Genomic DNA, 12,803 nt, shown 5'->3' with positions numbered 1-12,803 from the left:
ATTCTCCAAACTATGGGCTTAACACAAGTGTAGGGCATCCACTTCAGAAAGGGAGATGTGGGCAGGTGAGCTAGCTCAATGCAACTCAAAATTTCAAGCATATGTAAGTGGTAAGGCGACTCGCATCTTAGAGAAGAGCAGGGCACAACTGTGCTGTCACTATCCTCTGGGCCCATACAAGGCTATGATTTCTAACTAAACTTGATGTCAGTGTTACCTGAGAAAATTTCATAAAACTGGCACAGGTGAAATCAGCTTATGTCTGTTGCCCAGTTTGCTCAAAAAATGATCTAAGAATGATCATGGAATGGACTCACACAAGTTCATGAATAAGAAGACCAAACTTTCAGAAATGGAAAGGACCAGTGCTTTGGGACATTTGTTTTCACTCTGCATCTGGCCAGATGTTAGTACACACGTCCTTGAAAGAAGCTGAAACAAGAAATATTGTCTGAAGGAGTTGAGGGGAAGTTTCTTCTCTGTCTTTTTACACTTGGTTCTGAGTGTTTTCTGCCTGGCTCACACTTGTGAAATGTAAAGTGTAGTCTTCCAAGTTGTCCACCTCTGCATAGGCTGAGTCTACAATTAAAAAGACAAGTTGGGAAAAGTGCTGATATTCTTCTGTCTCCAGCTTTTTTTTAGGAGAGTTGGAGAAGTGCCTTGAAGACCCAGAGAAACTAGGATCCCTTTTTGTAAAGCATGTGAGTACAGAGACAGTATTTACATTCTGTTCTGTTATTGGTCTCTTTAGTGTCTTGAAGATGAGAACACTTGACATGTGTAAGAGTGAATGCTGTCAGTTTGTGTAGTTTTAATCCCCTGTGGCTTGTCTGCCTCTGAGTTAACTGCTTTCTCACTCGGCTCCCTGTCTGGCTACTTGGGTTGCAACAATGCAGGCTGGTCTAGGGCTCCAGAGCCAGACAGGCTTGACCCGGTAACCTTGCAGGTGTCTGAAAGGAAACAAGTCTTTGGTAATTATGCATCTGCCCATACCTGTAGTGGGCCTAATATATGTGTGTATCTAAAATAAAAGATATGTATGCTAATTGCTTTAAGGGAAAAAAAACACTGTATTTTCTAGAATAACAAGGCTTTGCATTTTTGCATTAACTTTAATATCAAGCTTAACAGAAGGTAGATTTTCATATCTGCTTCTGCTCTCCATACATTGTAGAATTTGGTTGTTGTTGTTGTTGTTACAGTACATGAAAAAAAGTCCATCTTCACACAGACAGTGGCTAGAGATGGATGAATACCTTAAATATCTTTTCAAGTATTTGTAGATAGTTATCTTTGTTAAAGGATACGTTCTTAAAGGCCAGTTCTACAACACAGGCTCTGAGAAGACTGTGTGTGGTCCTTTCCCTTGCTGTTTATTGTCTGTGTGGCCGACTTGCCTTCAGAACCTTTTGCTCCGTATAGTCTTGAGAATCATGAATGAGACAGTTGGAAGCTAGCTGGTGTGGCAGGTTCTTCCAGGTGTTGGTATGTGGTTCATCGCACATTATCCCAAATCAGACTTTTAGCATCATCACTGGTACTGCAGGAGAGTCTCCTCAAGCTAAGGCACATGTTTTCCAGAATTCTTTTATTTTTTCCCTCTTGACTATGGGATTTTCATTATTTGTCCACACTGCCAGCTGTGTCTTGCCTTGAGATGACAAGCTTACTTCATCAGTGCTCAAGAAAATGTCTACCAGATTGCAGAGTAAAAATAATCACAGTGCATGCCCATCATTCTGTCAGGTTCAATTGGTGGTTCATAACAAAAGCAGTCGTTGAACTCACATCAGTCACAAGTGCTTTTCCTTAAGGCAATGGCTGAGCAAGAGGGAGAGTTAAGCAGACTTCTATCCTGACACAACAATGCTGAAAGCATGTGTGTGCCATGTTGAAGTTTTAATAAGATGACTGGCTTTTATGACTTCATCGGTGGCATGCTGAAGTGAAGCTGGCATTTTCCACGGCAGATTTGCAATAGTGACAACAATTGGCTGTAATGCCAATGATTTCCCCCACCATGGACCCGAGGTTCATCAGTACAGATGTCACCGCCACAAAAAGGGCAAGGATATTGTAGTGGTATTTTGAAAGTGATTTTTGACCTATGGGAACCACAAATAGGCCTCATGGCCCCTGAGGGGTCTGTACACCGAGCCTCAAAAGCCGTTGAATTAGCAGGAGGCACGTTGTCCCTACTTTCCCTCCTGTGGGATTTGAGATTAGAAACTTAATAATCACAAAACAGTCACCAGGACTGCTGGCAGCCTGGGAGTAATGGAAGTGTGTTCTCATGCTGCCAGTGGATTTGCTGGTACGGTACAGTAAGGATCAGGTCTGTACCAGGAATGAGAGCGGAGGGCTGTTCAGAGACCATAGCCAGAGTGAGCTGCTAACATCGACAACTTTGCTCTGAAATGGTGTGCTCCTGCGTGCACTGACGGTCTGCCTGAACTCTCAGTGATCTAACCATCTGTTTGCCTTTTTACTCCTAGGAGAGGAGGTTGCACATGTACATAGTCTATTGTCAAAACAAGCCAAAGTCTGAGCACATTGTCTCCGAGTACATTGATACCTTTTTTGAGGTAAGACTCAGCATAGGAACAGCTGGTTTCTGAGGCTGAGACTACGTTGTGATTACAAGAAGTTTAAGTGTCACTCCCTCATGGAGCTGGCCTGAGAGATTTGTGTCCTGAGGCTTGCTTTATAGTCTCTAAATCATAAAAGAGTGTGGACTCAGAGCCTACCATTCAGAAGGCCACTGAATGAAGGGTTTGAGCAATTTGTGGCTCATCCCCAGGATGCCTGCTATGGGGTGCAAAGATCCCAGGTTTAAGGCTCAACTTGGGCTACATAGCAAGATAAACTTCACCCTGGATAACTTAATGAAACTCTGTCTCAAAATAATAGCCAGCACTCTTAACCATCGCTCCAGCCCTGGGGGAGAAATGGTTTTTTGTCTTTTTAATTTTAAAGTTCATTTCAAACTCAGTCATTCAGATCTGGACTTCTTTTCTAAAAATGACATATGTGTTCATGTGAATAAAGAAAACAACTGAAAAAAAAATGCCTTAATAATCCCAAGACTCCAAAGGCTAACATAGGCCAGCCTGTGTTACATACTTTTCCTCTTAGGGCGGGCAGGGCAGAATGAAGCTTTCAAATGAGTAGACATCTCTGAAAACCCACCAGGAAGATTCAAACCAAATGTTTACATCCTGAGGGATAGGACACTCTTGTTGCCTTTTTTATTTTATTTATTTATTTATTTCGTTCCCTTATCAATTGGGGTGTTGTGGTTAATTATAAGAAATAAAATTGTTGCCTTTTAACAAACAGCACTCGATGTGGTTTGTTTTGTTTTTCTCTTAAAATCCCCAGGACTTAAAGCAGCGCCTTGGCCACAGACTGCAGCTCACGGATCTGTTGATCAAACCTGTGCAGAGAATCATGAAGTACCAGCTGCTCCTGAAGGTGAGGCGAAGGGGCAAGAGCAGGCTCACAGTCACTCTGCCACAGGGGTGGGACTTCCTTCACCCTCCGAACCTCCACAGGTATGGGAGAAGGGTCTCCCTGCCTTCTCAAAGACCTGCCTTGTAATTCTTTGCATTAGGAGGACTCCTTCATACGGTTCTTTCACTATTTCATTCCTGTCAAGTAGGAATCAAAGGGTCAGTCCACGCAAATTGTGTCTCTGCCATATGCCATGGAATGGTAGTGATTTTTCATTAGCTCTCTCAACCTTAGATATATGTGTATTTTATGTATATGAGTATTTTAGCTATATGCATGCCTGTGTACCACATATGTGCCTGGCATCCATGGAGACCAGAAGGTGTGGGAACCCCTGGAACCAGAGTAGCAAACAGTTGTCAGCCACCATATGGATGTGGGGAATCAAACCTGGGTCGGTCCTCTCCAAGAGCAGCCAGTGCTCCTAACTGCTGAGTCATTTCTCCATCTTGTCTTCTTGGATTCTTGCTAAAACTAATCGCGGAGTCACCATCTATCTGTTCCTGTTGGCCTGGCAATAGCTATTAATTGCTTTAAGTTACTAATTTCCACCAGAGGTAAAGTTACCTGAAGCTTAGGGCCTGGGAGTGAAGAGAGACCACAGCTGGTCTGGGAATAGAGTGGGAACCAAGGATAGCTTCACGTTCGGGATGCCTTTGTGCCATGGTTATGAGAGGAGGGGCTGAGGATGTAGAGTGAATATGCTGAGGGCCTATTGTCAGAAGGGCAGTCAGGAGGCCAGCTGCCACTGCCCACCACGCTCACCACATCTCCTTCTTCACTTCCCTCACAGGATTTCCTCAAGTACTCAAAAAAAGCTAGCCTGGATACGACAGAATTAGAGGTATTTTGTGGGCCTGCTGTGCCCGTGCAAAACCCCTCCCACCATGGGGACTGGTCCCGGGGAGAGGTCATGTCAGGGGGATGGGATCTCTGCCCTGTCTGGAGAGAAACTAAAATTGGAGGTACAGCAGAGGGTTAGCACTGAGAGGAGCTTGAACTCTGACTCTGCTTTCTCCCCACCCGCAGAAAGCTGTAGAAGTCATGTGCATAGTACCGAAGCGGTGTAACGACATGATGAACGTTGGGCGGCTACAAGGATTTGACGTAATGCAGTTGTTCTTTGAAGGGCTCCTGTCCCTTTTCTTTCATCCTGGACTGTTTCTCTGCATGTGTAGAAAGCTGGCCTTTCTGTTTCGGGGGTTTTTGTCTTTCTCACTCTCCTTCAACATGACTGACTTCTTTTCAGCCTCTTTTTGGTGCCTTTGGTTTGCTTTGGGGAACCTTCCTCTGCCTGAAGCTGTTAGAGTAGAGGCCAGCAAGCAGGGCTGTTCTTTGTCTCTGACAGCATCTGCATCCTCTCTCAGCATCAAAAGTCATGAGAGCTAGAGATGAAGGCTCCTGCCCTTCTCTCATCCCTGAAAGAGAGACTTCAGGACCACTAAGTTCTTGAGTCTACCCAACTTGTACAGATTGCACACTCTGATTCTTACATATATATAAAAAAAGTGAATGAAGACCAGAATCCCTATTCTGGTTGAGTAAGGAGCCATGAGATGCTTTTGTGTTTCTTGATACCTGCTTTATGGAACATTAGGGTTTAATGTCCCAGGTCTGTGTTCCTCAGGCTGAACCTAGAGGGCTTTTGCTAACACACCTAGGGGAGAGGGATGGCTGCCTTTTGTCAGAACCACACCTAGAGAAGCCCTTTCTTACTCTGATTCTGAAGCCATTGGTTACACGGGGTTGGCAAGACTTTTAACTAAAGAATTGTTCTGCTCAGCGCTAAGAATACATTACAGTGAAAGAGTAAGCACCTAGAAGGACATGTCATCCTGTGGGAGGAAACCAAAGAAAACAGACCATTGATCACTGAGACTGCAATGTTCTCCCTTCTTCTCCTCCCCTCTTTTTTTTCAGGGTAAAATAGTTGCCCAGGGTAAACTGCTCTTGCAGGACACATTCTTGGTCACAGACCAAGATGCAGGACTTCTGCCTCGATGCAAAGAGAGGCGGGTTTTCCTCTTTGAACAGATCGTCATATTCAGCGAACCACTTGATAAAAAAAAGGGCTTTTCCATGCCAGGATTCCTATTCAAGAACAGTATCAAGGTAACGCTTGTCTGCGAGCTTCATGTGTCAGTACATTGCCTGTCATGCTAATAACACTTTCTACTTATGGTGACATTTCCCGATGCTTATTTCATTTAATATTCACAAAACCTTCGAGTACATTGGTGAACCTTTAAAACTGCCTCTTTCTGTTTTCCGTGCTCTGGACCTGCTGCCCTGAATGCCTGTGTGACTATGGCCAGAGGGCAGTGGTCAGCGTTGCCCTCTGCAAGACCATGTAAAACTCACTCACACCCAGAGCCCTAGCTTTAAGGTACTGGCCTGGAACCAAAGGACATAGCCAACTCAGTGTCTCATCCTCCACCCTTCCTGCATGGGCCTCCAGAGATGGGACACATACCCTCTCTGCCCTGGGGTAGCTTGCCCTCTGGTGGCAAAGAAAAGTAAACAGAAAATAATTGTAAATGATCCTAACTCTGTAAAGGAATCCAATCAAGATGATGGAATGAATGACAGAGGGGAACCTGAAGCCCCAGCGGGTGGTCCCTAGACGATGCATGCATACACCTTCCCTAAGTTCTTGCCATGTCTGCAGCTGCTCAGGCTTGAGTTCAGAACAGAGATGTGCCCCTCTCTATTAGAGCCTCCTACACTAACACCAGGATCTTCATCGGAGGTGCCAGGGAACCTCTTGGGCCTTTGAGTCCCTAGGCTTCATAGTGTGCAGGTGAGACTGGCATTCTCTCCCATGAAGCTGCTTTGGTTATTGTAGACTGCAGTTTCTGGTGCCTGAACCCGGGCAGGCTGCTCTGTGGGCACAGGCTTTGGGCCAGATGATCCTTCGTTCACAAGGACCCGCAAAGGCTTCAGAGCCAGGCAGCAAAAGAAGAGCTCCCGAGGCCTGAAACTGAGATGCAAATCCTCTGGGTCACATGCCACCCTGTGCAGCTTATTCCCTCTGAAGCCATGCCCAGACACCTACCCTCACCTTAAAATCCCTATGTATTCTTTCCCCAAGTCTGTGCAGAAAGTCACCCCAACACCTTACAAGGTCCACTGATGCATTCATTATATTGTGTATATCTTGCTTCTGTGAAGTTGTTTCTGTATTTTAGTCATAATATCAGATACCCATGCATATCCTTTTTGATATTTGAAATTTTAGTGTTTTTTAGCACATTTGTTTATTTTTATGTGTGTGCATGTCAGGACAAGGTATGGGAGTCAGTTTTCTTCCAACATGTGGGTCCCTGGGATCAAACTCAGATAATTGTGCCTGGTGGCAAGTATCTTTACCTGCTGGGCTGTCTTGCCGGCCCCTTAATATGTGTTTTTATTTTAGAGAAGTAAAGGATGAGTGCAGAGGAGTTTTGCAAACAGATAATAACCCCAGCCCTCAAAGCTACTTAATTGTTTGTGCTGTTGGTCAAGCCATTAAACTCCTAATAATAGCCTTGTACCTGGCATTGCACAGCCTCATGATGCATATTGGATACCTTGTCTGAAATGCTGCAGAAAAAAAAAATCTTTCTGATTTCAGGCTATTTTTTTTTTCAGTTTTAGAATATTTATTATATACAGAATGGCAACTTAGCAATGGTGCCAATTCTTTTTTGGGGGGTTTATGCGTGTGTAGTTGGGCACATGTGCCACATTGCACTTGTGGAGGCCAGACACAAGCTCTGTGGAGTTGGTTCTCTCCTTTTACATTTGTGTGGACTCCGGGGATGAAGTCATCTTATCAGGTTTATACAGCAAAGTCCTTTACCCATGGAGCCATCTCAGTAGCCCCCGGGATGGGACCCACTTCTAAACACAGTGCATTTGTGTGTCGTCTTCACTGTATCCGTGTCGCCTGAGATCCCTTTTACTACGTGGTTTGCATGAGCCCACGTCTTCACTGCAGACCATCACACAAGGCCCTTACAATGTTTTATTGGTTTTAAATTTCACCACACTGCGGGCTTAGATATTTGGTTTAGGAATGTTTGATTCCTAAATGGTTCCTGAAGCTGTTCAGCTAAGAGACATTCAACTAAAAAGTGGTTGTCGCCTTGTTGGCATAGGATGAAATTCCCTTCAGACTTAAGTTTGTGGTAAAACATATATAACATAGTATTTACCATTTTAACTGTTTTTCGGGCAACAGCTTGGTGATATTAAGTACATTTATGCTGTGGTACTGCTCAGACCCCAGACACTCTTTTCATTTTGCAAAAGTTAAAACTCTCCACCCATTAAACTTGACATCCCCATTGTCCCCTCCCAGTAACCCTTGTCAACTTCCCTGCCTCTTTCTGTCTCTGAGAGTGTGACGACTTCCAGGAGATTATGTGTGTAGAGTCTTAAATATTTATCCTTGTGTGTGTGGCTTACTGAAGTTGACGGTGTTTGAAAGTTTGACCATGTTGCAGTGTCTATCAGAGTATCCTCTCATATGAAGGCTGGATGACACTCCACAGCAGGCATATGTTTTGTTAGCCATCCTTCAGTTGGTAAATGTCCAGGATGCTCCCACGTCTTAACTGTTGTGTAATGATTCATTGTTTTAAAGGTGAGTTGCCTTTGCCTGGAAGAAAATGTGGAAAATGATCCCTGTAAATTTGCTCTGACATCAAGGACAGGTGACATGGTGGAGACCTTCATTTTGCATTCATCTAGTCCAAGTGTCCGGCAAACGTGGATCCATGAAATCAACCAAATCTTAGAAAACCAGCGCAACTTTTTAAATGGTGATGTATCCCCTTACTGGCTGTGTCTTCTTTCTCTAATGTACAGGTTTCTGCTTCTCCACACTCATTACATGTTAAAGCAACAGAACTTATTTTGTTCACCATATCTCTTGCAGATTAGTGGGCTGATAAATTGTGTGGAATGCCACATGTTTTTGGTGGCTGTCAGAATTTGGAGCAGCCACTCAGTTTTCAGTGTATGTGTCTAAGAATGTATTGTTACATCCTGCTGTGCATAGACTACGTATTATTATATTACACATATTATATCAGGACTTGGAGCAGCCACTCAGCTTCCAGTGTGTGCTTCTCGGAGCGTATTGTTACCTTCTGCTGTGCGTATAGTCTACACTACAGCTTCGTCCTAAGAAAAGAAAGTTTGAGGTGGTCCTAACAATGTGAAACTGATCAAAGATGCTAGAGACACTGGCCAAGTGCATTGCAAAGCAAGCCATAGGCGCATGTGATACTGCATTCCTGTAACTTTAGCACTCAAGAATGCCAAAGCAAGCACATTGCAAATTCAAGGCCAACCTGCACTACATAGCCAGACCCTACCTGTAGATAGACGAAGACTTATCTCCCAGTGTCTATAACCCCTATGATTCTAGAGATGCCCATAGCTGTTAGCCTCCATCTGCCTGCCTGCCCCTCCTATCTGCAGTAGGCCCTATGACTGCCAGCTTCCCCTCTCATTTTAGCTTAGGGGATAACGGAGAGTTGAAGAATATAGTTGGAAGCTAGCTGCTTATTGAATCAGTCCTGATTGTGACTGTTTCTGCTTAGCCACATTCTGTGCCTAAGTCCAGTCCAAGGAGATGTTGACATGCTCCTGTCTGCAGAGAGCCCTCTGCAGGACATTCCAAAGTCAGGGACAGACACACTCAATGGGTGACACTGTTGGCCTGGTGTCCTTTGCCCCAGGCTGCTGTCAAGCTCACTGGCTTACCAATTAACATTGACCCCTTTGGTCAGAATGGGCTTGTGTGACCACAAGCGCTTGCCTGAATTAACTCACTGACTCTCAAGCTTGCTATTTCCTTCTAATTATGTGTGACTTATTTTTTTTCCTATACTTTGCAGTTAGGATTTACTTGGTTACCCCGACTGACTTTTGTCCTTTTACATTGTTTGGTTACAGCCTTGACATCACCCATCGAGTACCAGAGGAACCATAGCGGGGGCGGCGGCAGTGGCAGCGGGGGCAGCAGCGGCGGGGGCGGGGGCAGCGGTGGCAGCGGGGCCTCCAGTGGCGGCAGCAGCAGCCACGGCAGTGGCCCCAGCAGCTGCAGCAGCGGCCCCAGCTCGAGCAGGAGCAGGCCCTCCAGGATCCCACAGCCTGTCAGACACCACCCCCCCATGCTGGTCTCCTCTGCAGCCTCAAGCCAGGCAGAGGCAGACAAGATGTCAGGTATGTCTGCTCCCAGCCCCTCACTGCCTCCCCCCAGCAGCAGCCTAGCCCTTGAGGCCAGCCTTGGCCAGCCCAGCAGGCTCCCCCAGAGTGGAGACTCCGAAGGTCTTGAACGAGAAACAGAGCCCATCCCCAAGATGAAGGTGATGGAGAGCCCCAGAAAAGCCCCTGGGAATGCTTCTGGTACAAGCCAAGACGGAAACACCAAGGATGTCCGGGGGAACCTGGGCCCGTTGCCTCTGGGCAAGACTAGGCCGGGGGCCATCTCGCCGCTGAACTCTCCTCTCTCCACCACGTTCCCTTCTCCTTTTGGCAAGGAGGCCTTTCCTCCCAGCAGCCCCCTGCAGAAGGGGGGCTCCTTCTGGAGCTCCATTCCTGCTTCCCCTGCCAGCCGGCCAAGCTCCTTCACCTTCCCGGGGGACAGTGACTCCCTCCAGCGGCAGACGCACCGCCATGCAGCCCCCAGCAAGGACACAGACCGCATGAGCACGTGCTCCTCGGCCAGCGAGCAGTCCGTGCAGTCCACTCAGAGCAATGGGGTAAGAGCGCCAGGGAGCCTGCGCCCATCCACCCCACCGCCTCTGTCCCGCCAGCTCTTCTAAACCTCCGTACTAACTCCGGCTCTTCAGCACTGTGCAGCAGTAATCGCCTTCTTCAGTTCTTCTGTGCGTTGTCTACGTAGACACGTCTGTGGCCTCTGTGTGTGCGCTCGAGTCTGTGCCCCGTGGCATTGCACTGGCACCCAGCCACCAAGTGAATGCAGCCACCTCTAACCCCCTGTGGGACCACGGACAGCACCTGCTCTCCTCTCTACTAACTTGCTTCTCGCTTTATTCCTGTCTCCTTAAGAGAAAGCGCATCATTAACTTCCTCCACACAGCCTCTTTAAGTCTCTTCAGTTTCTGATCAGCAAAGCATCTTGGAACTTGCTTTTTAGGCCCTGCCTTCCTCGTACTTCTTTTTTCTTTTCTTTCTTTCTTTTTTGTTTTTGGGAGGGGTCTTTTTTTTTTTCTGTTCTCTATTACTTACGATGAAATGTGTACACTTTTAAGCTTTTTGCTCATCGCTTAGTTTTGCTCTTTTATGCCTTAAGTTATCTTTGCAGCTTTTTTTTTTTTTGAGTCATCTGATGGAAAAGCAAAAAACAAAAATGATTTCCTCAAGAAAACAACCAACAGCAACTCAAAGCAAAATAAAATAGCATAAGGGGGCAGGAATCTACCCAGTGGGAAAGTTTCCTCCACCCTAAGTCTCCTGGAGAGACACTGGCCCAGGCACCTGGACACTCAGCTTCTCCAGAGATGTCTGGGCCTCATGCCTCCAGCGAGGATGCCAGGGGCAACTCAAGTGCCTCTGCCGTGGGGCTCCAGCTCCTTCTGTGGTCACTTGCATTGTGTTCTCAAGCCGAAGGGTGTCTCTGCTGGGTTCCCTCCCACTCTGTGGCCTCCTCACTGTCCTCCAACTGTCTCCTCCAGGGCAGATGGCCTGGCCCGTAACACTCTAATGAAGGCATGCGTGAGTGCACAGAGCTGTTCTAACGAGTGTATGTTTGATCGCTTTATAAATTTTTAAATACATTTCCCTAAAAGGGTCTGTGTCTCTCATTGTATATATATTTATATATAAAATCTAGCTTTTGCATGTCTCTTTCCTCTGGACTTCTATTAATCCCTCATTTGTACTCCTGATCTTATCTTCTTTTTCATTAGGGATTCTGATTAACTCCGCCTTCATCTTTATTTGTGGAAGAAATTAAGAAATGGGTCTTGATGCTTTTATTTACACTTGAGTTACCCACTAAATGGTTAAGCAGGGGTCCATTGGAGGATATTCCCCATGTGCTTGCCATGGACTTTCCATTCTGTACAGAGTTGAGGGGGTTTCCAGCTAGATTGGAAACTCTAGGTGGCCAGACAGTCTACTGACAAGTTACACCCCATTCCTGGTTGTCTGCTCAGTTACCAGGCCTGGTCTCAGCACTGTGATCCATACAGCATGGGCCTGCTGACAGTGCCTGCACCCTCTAACCTGCCCACATTCCCAGTAAGTTGAGAAAGCTTTCAGGTCTATGTCTCCAAGCGTGTAACTACTCTAGGACAGGAGCCAGGCCCTCATCCCTGGATGCCCCTTCAAGGGCATGGTTAGGGACACAGCTCCACCCTGAGGGAAGTAGCCTTTGATTTCTGACTCTTCGCACTGCTTTTGTGGAAGGCAGCTTGGAAAAGGAAACTGACAGGCTGAAGTATAATCAGAATGGAGATGTGTAATGCCCTCTTGCCCCCTTCCTGGCACTGGGTAAAAAGGGCCATTGGAGGTCTTAGCAGCTAGCCAATGAGCAGGGCCTCCTGTCCTGTGACTGCCCCCTGGGGAGCTGTCTGGGATTGTAGACAGGCTGCCTCGCCTGACCTCTAGCAGTCTGACCCTTCCTCCCACTCCAGATGGCACCTTCTGCTGAGATCGGGGTGGGTGGGGTGCAACTACAAGGCCCCAAGCTGACTGGGCTGGCCTGTCTTCTCTGCCATTACCCGACCTTCCCTCCCACAGTGTGAGCAGCAGAAGAGTCAGCTCCAGCCCCACCTCCTTGTCACTTCCTGGGTGGCCTGGGCATTCGTCTCATCCTTCTCTGAGGGGAGGTTGTGGGAACTGAGAAAGGCTGGAATGCCTGATGCATATGCTGGCCAGAGGTGCATTTAGAAGTGGCAAGAGCCGTGATTGCCTCAGATCATTCTGGCTATGAGAGGCAGCCCGCTGTGATACACTAACCAGGGCAGCTGTAGCACAGAAAGGTTTAGGTTACATTTCTACAACATTGGCCTGTGCCATCCCCAAACTGCCGGGTAAAAATACTAAGGTGCATGCTAAAAGCAAAGTGAGCGTGCATGGCACGCTTTGAGCTGAAGGGTCACAGGCAGGGAGTGGTACCGTGGGGACAAGAGCATCTGACCCATCGTGAATACAAGCCGGCGACTCTTCCATGTCCACAGCAGCTCCCATGCAAAGCCCATCCATGCAGCTTCCAGAAACTGGCTTGTTGGCTGCCCACTCATGGCCTCTCAGAGAAGAGCCTGTGGGCC

General features: G+C 46.9%; 1 protein-coding gene across 5 annotated transcripts in view; it reads left to right on the top strand.

The window, feature by feature from the left end:
• Positions 1 to 12,803, top strand: part of Trio (trio Rho guanine nucleotide exchange factor) — a 285,845-nt gene that overhangs the window by 258,532 nt on the left and 14,510 nt on the right. For 4 of the 5 annotated variants that reach the window (XM_027400059.1, XM_027400058.1, XM_027400060.2 and 1 more), the window contains exons 41-48: positions 632 to 701; positions 2,496 to 2,585; positions 3,382 to 3,474; positions 4,307 to 4,357; positions 4,543 to 4,620; positions 5,434 to 5,625; positions 8,141 to 8,318; positions 9,460 to 10,268. In XM_027400059.1, the coding sequence (XP_027255860.1) occupies positions 632 to 701; positions 2,496 to 2,585; positions 3,382 to 3,474; positions 4,307 to 4,357; positions 4,543 to 4,620; positions 5,434 to 5,625; positions 8,141 to 8,318; positions 9,460 to 10,268 (1,561 nt within the window). The remainder of the gene's footprint in view (positions 1 to 631; positions 702 to 2,495; positions 2,586 to 3,381; positions 3,475 to 4,306; positions 4,358 to 4,542; positions 4,621 to 5,433; positions 5,626 to 8,140; positions 8,319 to 9,459; positions 10,269 to 12,803) is intronic. The other variant, XM_027400062.2, reaches the window with a different exon arrangement.

The sequence above is a fragment of the Cricetulus griseus genome, chromosome 2 (assembly GCF_003668045.3).
Source record: "Cricetulus griseus strain 17A/GY chromosome 2, alternate assembly CriGri-PICRH-1.0, whole genome shotgun sequence".
In the NCBI taxonomy this organism is placed as follows: Eukaryota; Metazoa; Chordata; class Mammalia; order Rodentia; family Cricetidae; genus Cricetulus; species Cricetulus griseus.
This window is presented reverse-complemented; position numbering and strand designations above follow the sequence as displayed.